We start from the raw sequence: 13,691 nt of genomic DNA, 5'->3' as shown, positions 1-13,691 counted from the left end.
ATTTGTTTTTAAAGGAACACTTTTACAGACTCATATACTACCCAAAAGAAAAATAAACATATTTTTCAACTCAGCATCAGAGAACAATTCAAGGGGAAAAAAACATACAGTCATCACCAGTAGTTACACATTCACCATCAGTTGTATTGACAAAGGATCAGGCTGATATCGTAGCACAAACAGGAATAGCTTGAAACAAGCTGATTGCCTTCACAGTTTAGGAACCTCCTGGAGCCAGTGTCACTGCATTTTGCCTGAGTTTGTCCATTTAAGCAAGGAACACAAGTTTAGGAACTAGCCTAACCATGACTTGCTCCGGAATCAACAGAGAAAGACATGAAGGCTGTACCGACTTCTGAAAATGGCTGTCTCCAGTGTATAAAAGTACTTCAGAGTGAACAGTCTTTAATTTATTTCAGGCCTCTGTGCTAGTGTATATAATCTACATAATGTATCTTTGCCTTAATTCACTTGAACTTTATACAAGTCCAAAACGAAGGGACCTCCCCATTATTTTTTGGTACACTAACTCAATGAACAGATGACTCAAAAGGTGACGCTACCTGCCCTGCCAGGACAAAGAAGTCATGTCAGCATTCAGCACTAGTATCCCAAGCACAACGATATGCCAGAACATAGGATGTCTTGCTGACCCGCTTGACACAATAAAACTCAGATAGACCTGAAGAGGACTTTTTCCTTACACTAGAGAAATATACTCTACTTGAGAAAAAAAACAAACAAACAAACAAAAAAACACAAACCAAAAAACCCAAAGAAAGATAAAAAGACATACAAGAAAACCTTATACACCGACAGAAAGCAACAAAGCTGATGCCAGAGGCACCGAAGAATATTCTGAAGAACAGTTAATCCCCATAAAAAGATTAGACCCCACTGTGCTGCCAAGGTCTGTGTCTAGCTGGATTATCAGCTGCATGTGTTGGCTGCAAGGAACAGCTTTAACTTGCAACACCTGACTTCTTCAGAAGTGCTCTTTGTTTTGCTTTCATTAATTGGTTTGCTTTCTTCAGCCTCCTGTTTTTTCTCTCCCTTTGAATCTTTTGACACTTTGTACCCTCTCCCTTCTTCCCAGCTCATATTCATTGAGTGCTCTTTTGTGTGGCAAGTAATCCATGTAGGCGTTTCATAAAAGAACCCCAGTACTCACTCCTTTTGTATTACTTCCATGAAAATTGGCATTATACAGGATATAATACGTTTTGGCATAAGGAACAAAAACTTTAAATCAAGCTTCAAATTGTAATCGGTGTTATTCCTATTTTTCTAGTCGCTAGAAGCACAAACGTACCTAAATTGTTTCACTGTTAGGAGTTCAAAATTCACACTTTTAACTTTGTTGTCTTACAACACCATTGTGATGTGTCGTGCACCAAAGTGTTGGGCAATTCCAGTGGCAGATTTGAAAGATACCATGCAGTAAGGGCACTACTGCTCAGGCTGATGTAAGGGAAATGGTTAAAGCCCGCACTCTCCAAGAGCCATTGACTATCATTTGTCAATAAGAAACACCTCAGACCCTCATGGATACTCCACAGAACACAGACAAAAGAGCCCGGAAATGCCTGACCAATAGCCTTGCTCATTGAAAAACAAATAATCTTGCATTTTAATTACAGTATAGAGGATCGAATATGTTTATGAAAATGTAAGAGTCAGTTCAAAGACTACAGACTGTATGAAACTTTACGTAACTCACCGTATACCTAGGTTCCTAAAGCCTTCTGTAAACCTACATTTTATGCAATTAACTGGAGTTTTGCCGTCACAAGCTCCATCACTAACCTGTCTTGCCTCTACTAGGATTTACATAAAGCTGTGGGTTACTCCCTCAGGGTGGGGGAAAAAAAAAAGAAAACCAAAAAACCACCAAAATACCATTTTTCTTTGCAATGCCAATTATGTTACATTCAGTCTCTGCAGGGCATATAGTACTGGATACAACAAAGCAGGCACACAGACCAGTCACATCGCGCTGTTTATCCAGCGTGATCCTGTCCTGGGTTGAGAGACACAGGACTAACTTTTCTTCTAATGCTGGGGAAAATTGCACTTTTAGAAGACTCTAGTGTCTGAATTTATGAAAATATTTACTTGATAGCCAGCCAGGCTCCGTGGGATTCAAGGTTTTAGTGTTTTCGAGCCTTTCCAGGTGCAGGGACAAGGAGGAGCAAGGCCTGGGCATTTGACCCAGGCTGGCCAACAGGAGTATTTCATACCATGAATGTCACATTCAATATAAATTAGAAAAGTTTGCTGCGTAGCTGGCTCTCTCTCTGATGGCGGCGGGTCCAGACAACTCCTTGCCCTGGTGCCGGAGCCCTGAGCCCTTCCCTTCCTCCTGAAGCCATTGCGCTCCCAGTGTCCGACATTTGCTGTCCCTGCTGGGAGTGCACAGCTTCCTGCTGATAGAATTGGCTGAGTATAATTCCTGTATATCTTATATCAGTATCAGAATTAATACTGATTCTTTAGTATTATTGTTAATTATTTAGTCTTAGTCTATTAAATCTATTTATATTTCAACCCTTGTGTTTCTTTGTGTTCCCCGATTCCCCTTTCCGGGTGGGGAGGGGTCATCGGGTGACAGAATAGTTGTCTAACAACAAGAGGTGGTTATGGGTTCTCTCAAACCGTAACAGATCCCCTTTCGTAATGCAGTAACACACAAATGTTAACACACAAAAGCAAGAGTCACAGACAACAAACACCAACGTCTTCTCTATCAGGAACTCAGTCCCAAGCCCTACTCTGACAACTAACTGGAGTCACTGAATCCTTTTTAGGTTCAAAACTTTCCAGATTCCACCCTATCATTTGCTAAGGGATATGAAACACATCTTGCTTTCACCACTGCTAATGGCATCTCGGTCCCCCATTTCTTTTTCACCTCAGTGCTTTTCAGGTAACCCTCTGGACAGCTGAATTTCAGAACTGTAAAAGTTGCATGCCCACACGGAAGGCAAGAATTTGGCCTGCAGCCACTTGGATTATATCAGATTATTCTGTTTTCCACACAAAAAACAGTTACTTTTAGGATGAAAGTACTTCTGCTTTTTAAAGCTTTTCACCTTTGTTTCTTCTAGTTGTCTTTGGAGATTTTGGGGATCCGCTGCAATTGGCTCTGAAAGTTGTTTGTTCACAGCGACTTCAGAGGCTTGGAGACCCGACAAAAGTCCGGATGAGGCATCTTCATAATGCTGGTATTTATCCACCAGGTCTTTAAGGTTATTTCCAAGGATGCTACACTAAAAGATTAGAAAACAAACAAGAAAATACCGAGGCATTAAACTGTGCGCTGCGTGTCATACCGGTCTCAAGGTTATACTTTCCTTCCTGAAATACTGCGTGATTTTTTCCTGTCACCATTCCACCGCCCATCTGGTTTCTGAGCTGAGGCACAACAGCTGGCCAGGCTGGCCAGTTCTTCCCAGTTTGTGCTCCTCAAGTGTGATTTAGGAGCAATTCCCTCATGCAGTTGGGAAACTGGAATTTAACCCACTGTACTAGAATAGGAAAAGCTGCAGGAATACTTTTTGATCCGTCAACATAAAGATTCTTTATCAGCACTCTTACACCAAAAATGTAGCCAGCAGAAGCTATAAATTTTCAAAAAAAATCAGAGAATATATGTATGTTCATTAAAATACAGACAGCAGATTACTGCTTTCAAAAATACTTTATCTGCATAGTGAATCCAAAATGACATGCCTCGGTATTGCATGTATGCTTTGCTTTGGTCACTTAAGAATGTCATCTTACCAAGACCCTATTAGTCCTATATGTTAGCATACCCCAAAACGTATACAGTGAAATTGCCCCATAAAAAGGTCAGTGGAACTCTTTCACACTTTTTGGAGATGGTTTCAACAAGCAAAATCTGATTGTATCATCACAATATTTATCAACAGTTACTTCAAATATTTACCTTCTGAACCTCCCATACCCTGTATTTAATTTACATTTGTATTTACACTGCAACACATTTACACTGTATTTAATATTTACATTTAGTACTTGGTCTCCATCTGGTGGGCAAACATAGAATGCATTCATTTACATAACCAGTTAACTAAGAACTGACTTTAAGATTCCTTCAACATATAAGCCTACAAACTCATATGTCTGTCTGTGATCTACATTAAAAAAAAACAATAAAAGCAATACGAATACTTATTAAAAGCAGGAAGTTTTACAAAAGGCAAAAGGTTACAACAAACCCATTTACAGCTTGGAAGATCTCACAAACCGTGGAAGATCTCAACTTTTAATGTCTGTCCTTCAAGGCTCGATTTAATAAGAAAAGTCTACTTTGTGTTGGGTTTGCTCTGCATGTTTATGGGCCAATATTTAAAGCATGTCTATTACAACTGTGCTAAATATATATATGGAAAGGATAGAATTTGGCAACTGGACAAATCTGAGACCTCAAATAAAGCTGGTGGCATAGGATTTTTACGTGCATAAAAAAAAAAAGATACATAAATGCTCTGAAAATTTTGCGATGAAATCTTTACATTCACGCTCAAACTAATCCCATAAATCCACTGGAGGAAACGTAACATGTTCCTACAAGCTTTTAGCTTCACTGTTCACGGCAGTTAAGCAGGAAAATGAAAATGAGCTTCTGTGAATGGAGAACCTTCTTCACAAACTGTTGCAGAGAACAGGGCTTACAATGGTTTTGTAATCAAGCCATCAAATACATGTCTTTACAGAATTTACATTTCTGAGCAAGAAAACATTAAAGAAATTAAAATCCCCAAAGGTGGCAACTGCTGCAGACCAACACCATTATCAGTGGACACTGAGGCTCCACTAAGGAGTCTGAACCTATGGTCTTAGAAAATTATACAGGGGCATATAGTCAAGGGATACTGACCAGCAGCTACCTCCTAAATAGTTCAATTAGTAATTATCTCAAAAGTTTACAATTCTAGGATATTAACAATATTGAACAACACTTGCATGCCTAGCGCTATCAACAAAGGTCACATCGGGGACAAACTACTTCAGGATACAAGTCGAATTGAAATCTTGAATGTTAATCTCGGCATAGTCTCCCTCTTTCTATATACTCATTTTATTAGTAGAAAGCCAAGTAAATAAGCAGTTGTGGGAAATATCCCGAGGAACATAAAGAAATGTTATCTGTCTAGAAGTATTACAATTTCTTTCCACCCCAAAATGTTACTGAAGCATCATGTGCTGTCATAAATTCAAAGAGTCTGTTTAAGGCTGGAAAGAACAATGTGGGAATCTGGTCTGATTTCTCCCTCATAACTAACACAGGGTAGAAGATTTCATCCATTCAGACTTTCAATAGTCTGACACTTGCACAGATCTTCTAGAAAAGCATCTTGTTCTGTTACCTAACTTTAAGAAACAAAGAATTTACAAGTTCCCACAGTATTTGTTTTATTAGCAGCTAACCCCTTTTTATACCAACTGCCAAATCAATTATTATACCACTCAGTAATAAAACTTACCTTTGTATAGAGAGATTTGAAACGATTTGAAGCAACATCCAGTTTATTTTGCACTTCAGCATATGTCGCCGAAGTATCAATACCGTCTTTGTCAACCTTCACACCATCTCTTTTGCTACATGACCTTGCAGCATCTAAAACTCTTTGTCCAGAAATCGTAATATACCGTAAATCACCTTTGTGAGATATAACATCTTCCGAAAAACTCTTCTGCCTTTTCAGTTTGACCATAATACCACTGAAGTCAGAAGCACCTGCTTCCAAATTGTCAAGTTCTTGTTCTGCCTGCTGCAGCCAGGTTTCAAATTCACTATAGTCTGCATCGAATTTCTCAAGTTCTTCTCTTAGTGAATGAGTCAACTTCATTTTCCGTTCCGATTCAGCTAAAGCAGTCTCATACTGAGCCTTCAGCTCTTTCATGTTCCTTTGCATCTTGTCTTTTTCTTCCGGGGAAAGGTAGTGGCCTTGCTTCTCAAGCAGTGCCTGAGCAGACTGAGTTGCTATTATGACAGCCTGCTGCTGTGAAATAATTTTCTCATGTTGAGCCTACGAAAAAAAAAACAAACCAAAAACCAACATTATCACCAGCAGCTTCTCAGGTGGTTCCAATTAGACCATTAATGTCTCAAAATCTCTACTGAATTCTGCCTAGAAACAACAAGTAAAACAAAGGCTATCAAAACGATAAAAAGCTTTTCTAATTTTCATATTATTTATTAAAAAACGTTTTGTGAATAATTTAAGTGAGAGCATGACTCCTCATCATCATATTTCTATGCACTTTCAAAATTTTACAAAACATCCAATGGTAATTTTAGCCAGATATATAGGCCATGACCAAAAGGGAATCTTCAAATATCACTGAACTCCGAAATACTGGGACATATATCTCACACGAACACTATCCTGTACTTCTAAAAGACAACTCTGTATAGTAAAGCTGGACATTATCAATCTCTTTAAATTTTTTTCCTAAAAATTATTTGCTTATTACTTAACATTTAGGGTAGTGTACTTAGTGTAATCAAAATTTTCTTTTATCTCTTGTCTCACAACAGGATTTATCAAATAAAGCATTCGAAGGTAGGCAACTTTCCAAATCAAAATTGTTCCATCTCCTTTTACATATACTGTAGCTACCATTTCAGACACACAGGAGACAGACCAAAAGGAGTGAAAGCATCAAACATTAAAAATACAGATACTTTCTTCTTATATTTAATGAACAAACATTATTATCCTTTATTTTTTCATTTCATTTTTCAGTTTCAAGAGCAGTGATTCTTATCAAATATACTTCGACATAAAACAGGTCCATTCAACTTTAAAATCTGAGACACAATCTACACATGTAAATTGTTTCAATCTCATAAAAAAACAGTAAGTCATAGGAACTAGAACTGTATGCCAATTAAAAACTGTATTTCATTCTTTCAAAAAATCTCCATTCTTGAAGATCTTTTATTCCCATGAAAAATAGCTATGTAAAATAGACCAGTATGCTTTTCTTCCATGAGTACAGTGGGCAATTATCGTGGAGGCATTAGAAAAGAACTGTTGAAGATGCGGAAGTAAAAACTAAATTATTTCATTTTCTTAGGTTGGGTTTTTTTTTAATAACAATAAAGGAAATACAAAATAGTATCAGCTATTGGCATAATCATTTTCATCAACATGTCCACCAAACCACACCTGAAAGCTCTTGGTTGCCCAACTGTAAATCAACAAAAGTCATAAAACAAAGCTCTTATTATTTTAAATGACTAAAATTATCTTACCAGGAAAATCTATTTTTAAAATGCTGTGCTGTGGTTTTATGTAACTCATCCTTCTGAAAACCTTCAAATAGTGCTTTGCCCATGTGTTAAAGTTATAGGGAATGAAGACTGATTTCAGCAAACTATTATTTGCAGCTGTTTGTAATAAATGTTCATATGGAACTGCTGGGGGTTGAATCATTTGGCTATTACAAAGACTTTTAAAAAAGTCACATAAAGGGTATGAATTTATGTTGCTGCTTTTTGCATTTTATTTACTTGCATTAATTTATCACTATAAGAATTAAGAATAGGTTCACCATCAGGATTCTTAATGTTTACCTTGTAGAGTATGGGGTTTTTTTCTTATTTTTTTTCTTAAACAGCGAAAAAGTGACAAATTTGCAATACATTCTAATTACTGAAATTCCTACCACTGTATACCACTAACTCCCTAGCGCCTGTTCCAAAGTCTATGACAGAAAGGATGAGATTGAATTCACTCACGTTGTATAAGGACTGACACGCTTAGCACCTAAACGCTGAAGGAACTCAGTAACAGTACCTTGACTTTCTGATACTGCTGGTTCAGATTATCTTCTGTGCTTTTTACTAGTCCATCCACCTCAGTTTCAACGCCTTGCTGAATTTCCAGCAGGTTACCATTGACATCATCCTCCTCTCCTTCCAAAGCCTTCACATCTCCCTCTTCAAAGTGCGTTCCGTTCTGTTCTATCACTTGCTTAAACTTCCGACCGTGCTCCACTTCTTTATCCACATTTGATAACCAATCCAAGAGGTTTTCTATTGTATTTTTACTTTCTTCCAGCCGTTCTATGGCTGCAACCTACATTGAAATTTCACAGTTTCAGTTTAGAAATCTTCTTCAGGCACTACAAAAGACTATATGCAAACAGACCATGTAAAATACATTAACATTAAACATTTTTGATTGACATATATGCTGCTGTTTATTTTATAAAGAAAATAAACCAGTTTATTAGTCACCCAAATTAAATATGATTTTAATCTCTCCACAGTGTATCAACAACAAGCTGCAAGACTAATCCTGTAAGGCACATGAGAAGTTTGAATAAAGGTATGAAATGGTTGCCTAAAAACCTTTTCTGTTTCCTGCTTAATTGCTGTTGTCATAGCTTTATCCAGTTCTTTTTTGGACTCTTCTGCCTTCTGGCTAAGGAGCAAACACTTTGTCTTAGCTTCATTCAGTTTTTGTTCAAGAATAGTCTTGTCTTCTTGTGACAACTTTTCTCCATTCTCTTTCAAGAAGGTTTCAGTGTTTTTCACAATCTCTGCCAGCGTCTGGGCACTCATTCTCATGTCTTTCTGTATCTCCTTTTGAGAAAAAAGAAAGCAAAAAAACTAGTAAGCTAGTTATGCACCAGATCTTTCCAATTAACTATTGGAACTATCTCTGTTCTAGGAGTAAGCACAACGCTGGTCCTTTTTAAATTGGGAGAGTACATGATACATTACTAAATTGCAGACAGGATTATTAAAAAAACAAAATCAATTTAACACCTGACAATGTTGCTGCAGCTTAATCTGTCCTTTTTTTTTTTAAATGCAAGTCTGTTGGCTTACACTCCTATTCAGACTGAGGCCACTTTTTCCCCTTGTTTAGTCGCTCAAACATTGTATTTCCATGTACACAGAAGAGAACACACCTTATTTTTTAGATATCAAGAGATAAAGTAAATCTGCTACGCTGTAGTTAGTACGGTGAGTCTCCTGACAAATTCTGTTCCATTACTATCCTAACAGAAAGCTGCAGAAAATAAGGGCACTGAATAAAAGTCAGTAACTTGTAGTCGACTTTCTCAGGTAGGAGTTTTTTCTTGGGTTTGTTCAGGCCAGAAGTGCCATAAGAATATTTTTCTTTAATTGTAATCAATCATCGTATTTCCATCTCCAAAGAATGTTTAAGTCCATTAAATTTCATGGAGGACAGGCGTTTAGTTTTAGTTCATGCAAAGCAGTTTGCCTAGTCCTATGATAGAGTCAGATAAAAAAAATCTGCCTCCCAGTTATCTCAGGGGAGCTTTAATTATAACAATGATAACGCTGTTGAATACATTCATTCAGTTACTGAAATAATTGTTTTTTCTTTATATGCAGTGTAACACTCTTGAAGCTGCAAGACAAAACATTTGATTCTCATTCTAGACTACACATTTTTTAGCAATTATAGAATGTAGTTTGGCAGCTAAAACTGCAGCTTGTTTTAACACTTCAGCAGGTATGTTAGAAAGATTTTGCTGGGGACACTGTATTAAGACAAGATTCTCCTTCTCTGAAAAAGATCTCTGTGCTCCCTTTCAAGCAGCTCACTGAGGACGAAAGCTCTGACTCCATCTGTAAGAGACTTTTTAAAGCCCCGTTCCCCTCCTGAAACACGCTTCTACAACGGTGTCTACAAGAAATCAGTCAGCAAATAACAAGTAGTCTGCTTGGCAGTCACAAATAGCTGACAGAAAAAACCCAAAGCACATGCTGTATCAGTTCTTCACTCCCATTTAGGTTCCATTTAAGGCCATAAATTCTTAAGACAAGTAAGCAATACTAAGAGGTACCCCAGGGGTGTCTCTATCTTTCCACTTACTATAAGGAAAACTTCGACAAACTAGTTGTGTTACTTTGAAGATAAGTAAAGCAAGGCAAGGTCAATAAGGACATTTCTGCCTTTATAGATAACAGGATTTGGAGTTCTACAGTGTAGTAAACTACTACTAGGAAGAGAAGGAAGAAGAAGAGTACCAAGTCATTCAGTCCTTCAACTATCACAAACTCACTCAGTATCAGTCAGCACAGAGTAAAAACTCATAGGTGAGACAGGACACAGCTGAAAAGCAGGGTCTCAACAGGAAAGCAAGCAAACTGAACGGGCTGTTACATGAGGACACCAGGGAGATTGCAAGCAACACTAGAAAAAACAGAATCCAAACCAAAACAAGAGTGAGGCAACGGAAAGCCTCAGGCAAGAGAAAGCCTTGCAGCAAAATTCTTCAAAATACTGTGAACAGAAATAAGCACTCCCTGATACCAGTCAAAAGCTGGTTAAATTATTTTAGAGTAATCAACAAGTGTGATTTTATGACATCCGACAGGAACAACCTTAAGCTAATATACAACAAGTTTCGTGCCGGCTCCAAGAATGCTTCTTGAAGTATCTAGTGCATACCCCCTATTCTACTGTCTCTAGCTCCAAAGTTTCTTTCCTCCCACTGGCACATCATGCAGTGTATTCAGTTTAAATGCACACCATTAAGCCTTTACTTCTGGTAGGTCAAACAAATCTATTTTACTCTCCTCTCACATGACAGCCTTGTTATTCAACAAAAGAGCCTAGTCATTCCCCTCTGCACTCAGTCTTCTTTAGCTTATCTGACGAGAATTGTGCATACCTCCTGTTTGGTTTGGTATTGTTCTAGCTCAGCCTTGCTGTCTACAATAACAAGAGACTCTTGCTGTCCGATGAGTCGATTTTCAGTCTGTGTAAGCAAATCGCAGATTTCCTGCAGCTTCTCTTTGCATTCCTGCTGCCGTTCAGCCACATCCTACATTAGAGCCAAATACAATCGAACAGTAAAACAAAAACATCCTCACTTCAGGAGCTGACAGACATTCAAATAGAAATTACCCTCAAACATCAACATTGCAAAGCAATCCTTGAAAAGTATGCTGTAAACATGATAGCAGTGGTACAAAGAGCAAGATGAACGTACAGAAGTTATGGATAAACCTCAAATACGTTGTAAGTAAAAGAGACCATGTTTGATGGAATTGCCGGATAAGAGTCTGGCCATGCACATAGGGGAAAGGTGAAATCTCCAAACAGCAGGAGTGAAAATCCAGTCTCATAACCGCTTGAAACCTGTGATAAACACTATTAATTCTGAAAAAAGGATATCAAAACAGAGGTTAGTTGTGATTGCGAGTTAGCTCTTTTTGGTATGCAATACATGTTACCTGAGTAGAAAATGTTGACTGTTCAAGCAGCAGAAAAGAACAAAACATGCAAGCTCGTTACAGTTACTAAGTCCTAGAAAAGTTATCTGTGCCTTTCCTTCGCTCAGCTTTACGTTTCTTTCACAAAGCATGGTGGAAACAAATGTTCTTAAAACGGCAAAATACTACAAAGTCTTCAGAATGCTAAAACACCTTTCATTGTGCATAAACTGGGCACTGAGGTGGTGATTCTGAGTCTTAACAGTTCTTCTATGAGAGAAGGGGAGATGTGGTTACACTGCAGCATCTTATCAGCATCCTTTGACTCTACAAGGTTGCTTATGCTTGCCAACTGCAGGTAGGTCACCTGAAGAGGTAACTTGACTCATAGCTTTCCCAGTGCCCACGCCTAAAATTGCAAATATCTTAGCTGATTTATTCATATGTTTATCCCTCTAACTTGTCTCGGTCAAAACAAGCCAAACTAACAAGGATTTAAATACATCTGGTTCTTTAACTACAAAGACCTAGAAAAAAAGGTCACATAAGCAGACCTGGCAAACCAGAGGAGAAGAAAGTCTTCGGCAGGACAGAAGTGATGAGCAATGGTGTGATAGCAAATTCATTGATCTATACAGCTGAAGCCAGAAGAGCTCACTGCTTTACTGATATAGCTGCTGAACAAACGCCACCTGTGAGAAACCTCGAGTAGATTTCTCTCATTGCTAGAACAAGCAGACCCAGTCACCTCAAGCTGTCCAGATTCTAATGCTCAAAACTGTGTCTGTCCATAATTTAATATCCTGTTTCTGTGACTGTACCAAGGAAAGCCAAAAATTACAATTCACCAAACCTGATCAATACCATCTTTGTAGAACTATGAATGTAGCTGTAGTAAAACCAAGAAGATAGGAATACACTTAATAGTACATGCTGGCATTAAAATTCCTCTTCCATAGACAAAAACCCCTCAGCACACATTTATACAGAAAGGCAAACCTTCTGATCACCCAGCTCTTGCGCTGCCTGTAACCGAGTCTCTAAACTTTCCACCCGAGATGTTATTGCTTCCTGTACTTCCTGAAAAGATTTCTGGGTGGCATTTAAGAGCCTCAGCAGCTGTTTGCTCTGATTAGGAGAAAGATCTTGGGCATGTTCAGAAATGAAAAACTGAACATCGTATGCAGCGGACTCCAGTTGCATTTTTTCACAGCCGAGCTCCGCAGCACTGTTCTGTAAATGAAGAGAAGGAAATGACTAGCAACGAAGACAAATTCAGTACAAATAAAACACAAATATCACCACCCTTTGTATTTAGCTCCTATCCCAAAGTGCCTTTGGGAGACAGTTTAGCCACAGTAATTCAAAAATCTCTGTCAGAATCATTCTGACACATTCAGATACAACATTTGAAGTTGTGCATGGTTTGCCGCTGGGACGTCCAAGCAATAAATATATGACCTTGAACATCTCTATCTCTTTGCTCTCTCATGGATGTCTGAAAACTGGCTTCAACTCTGGAAGACTTATGGCAGGGTAGGCTTAACATTTGCAGGTTCTGTGCCTGAAGACCCAGAAATGTTAAAATATTTACTTGAAAGCATTCCTATTCTTAACTCCACAGCGAGAAGCCCCATTTTCAGCAGTGTGGCAAATTCTGCCCATAGCTATACACTGTACAAGCACTATAACATTACCATGCATACTGGAATCCTATTAAAGCACAGTAAAATAATGTCATTTCTATCATTCACACATACAGACCTGTAGGAACTTCACGAAAAACTGCATCTGATTTGTTTTTCATGACCCATTTCACGGAGTGTGTAATGAAAAGGCTTAAACTTCAGTAAAGATTTTGGATCTTATGCATAAAAATCCAATTTTAGTTACTGAAATATTTGTATTATAAATTACATTTCCAAAAGGGGTCAGCTTTATTGCAACAAACATAAGCAGAACCAATAGCTTTCTTAGTGAGCCAAACTCTACCAAAAACTTTTTCAAGATAAAAAGCAAATCAACAAGATTTTTTTTATTGGATTATCAAGTAGTCGTCTTCCTAAGTAATTAGTTCTAGCTGTCCGTTTTAGCGATAGAGGTTAATCAGCAGGTTTATAAAATCTAGCTAATAATTCATAGTAAGTAGTAATACTTGTCAAAAGCACCAACACCTGCCATAAAGGATACTTACTTTAAGTATCTGTAAACTTTTTTTCATCTCTTCTATATCATCGGTATTCATTATGAAGTCATTCACAATTTTACTGTTTTCTGTGATCCAGTCTGAAAATCTCTGCAGTTTGCTTAGAAGTTGCTCGTGTAACGCTCCAAGCTTAGACTAGAAAGGGAAATATATATTTATTATTATAATATATAAATATTATATATTTATTTATGCCCCTGGAGTCTAGTCACATCTTCTATCCCATTAAATAGCATCATATATGTATTT

The 13,691-nt window shown here is 37.8% G+C and overlaps 1 protein-coding gene across 6 annotated transcripts in view; it reads right to left on the bottom strand.

Moving 5' to 3' along the window:
• DST (dystonin) overlaps positions 1–13,691 on the bottom strand; it is a 329,300-nt gene that overhangs the window by 95,598 nt on the left and 220,011 nt on the right. For 5 of the 6 annotated variants that reach the window (XM_074153812.1, XM_074153813.1, XM_074153814.1 and 2 more), the window contains 5 exons: positions 10,693–10,845; positions 8,390–8,623; positions 7,833–8,114; positions 5,511–6,056; positions 3,093–3,269 (listed from right to left, as the gene is read on the bottom strand). In XM_074153812.1, the coding sequence (XP_074009913.1) occupies positions 3,093–3,269; positions 5,511–6,056; positions 7,833–8,114; positions 8,390–8,623; positions 10,693–10,845 (1,392 nt within the window). Of the gene's footprint in view, positions 1–3,092; positions 3,270–5,510; positions 6,057–7,832; positions 8,115–8,389; positions 8,624–10,692; positions 10,846–12,235; positions 12,470–13,430; positions 13,578–13,691 lie in introns of all 6 variants that reach the window. The other variant, XM_074153811.1, reaches the window with a different exon arrangement.

This window comes from Numenius arquata, chromosome 9 (genome assembly GCF_964106895.1).
Source record: "Numenius arquata chromosome 9, bNumArq3.hap1.1, whole genome shotgun sequence".
NCBI classification, from domain to species: domain Eukaryota; kingdom Metazoa; phylum Chordata; class Aves; order Charadriiformes; family Scolopacidae; genus Numenius; species Numenius arquata.
This window is presented reverse-complemented; position numbering and strand designations above follow the sequence as displayed.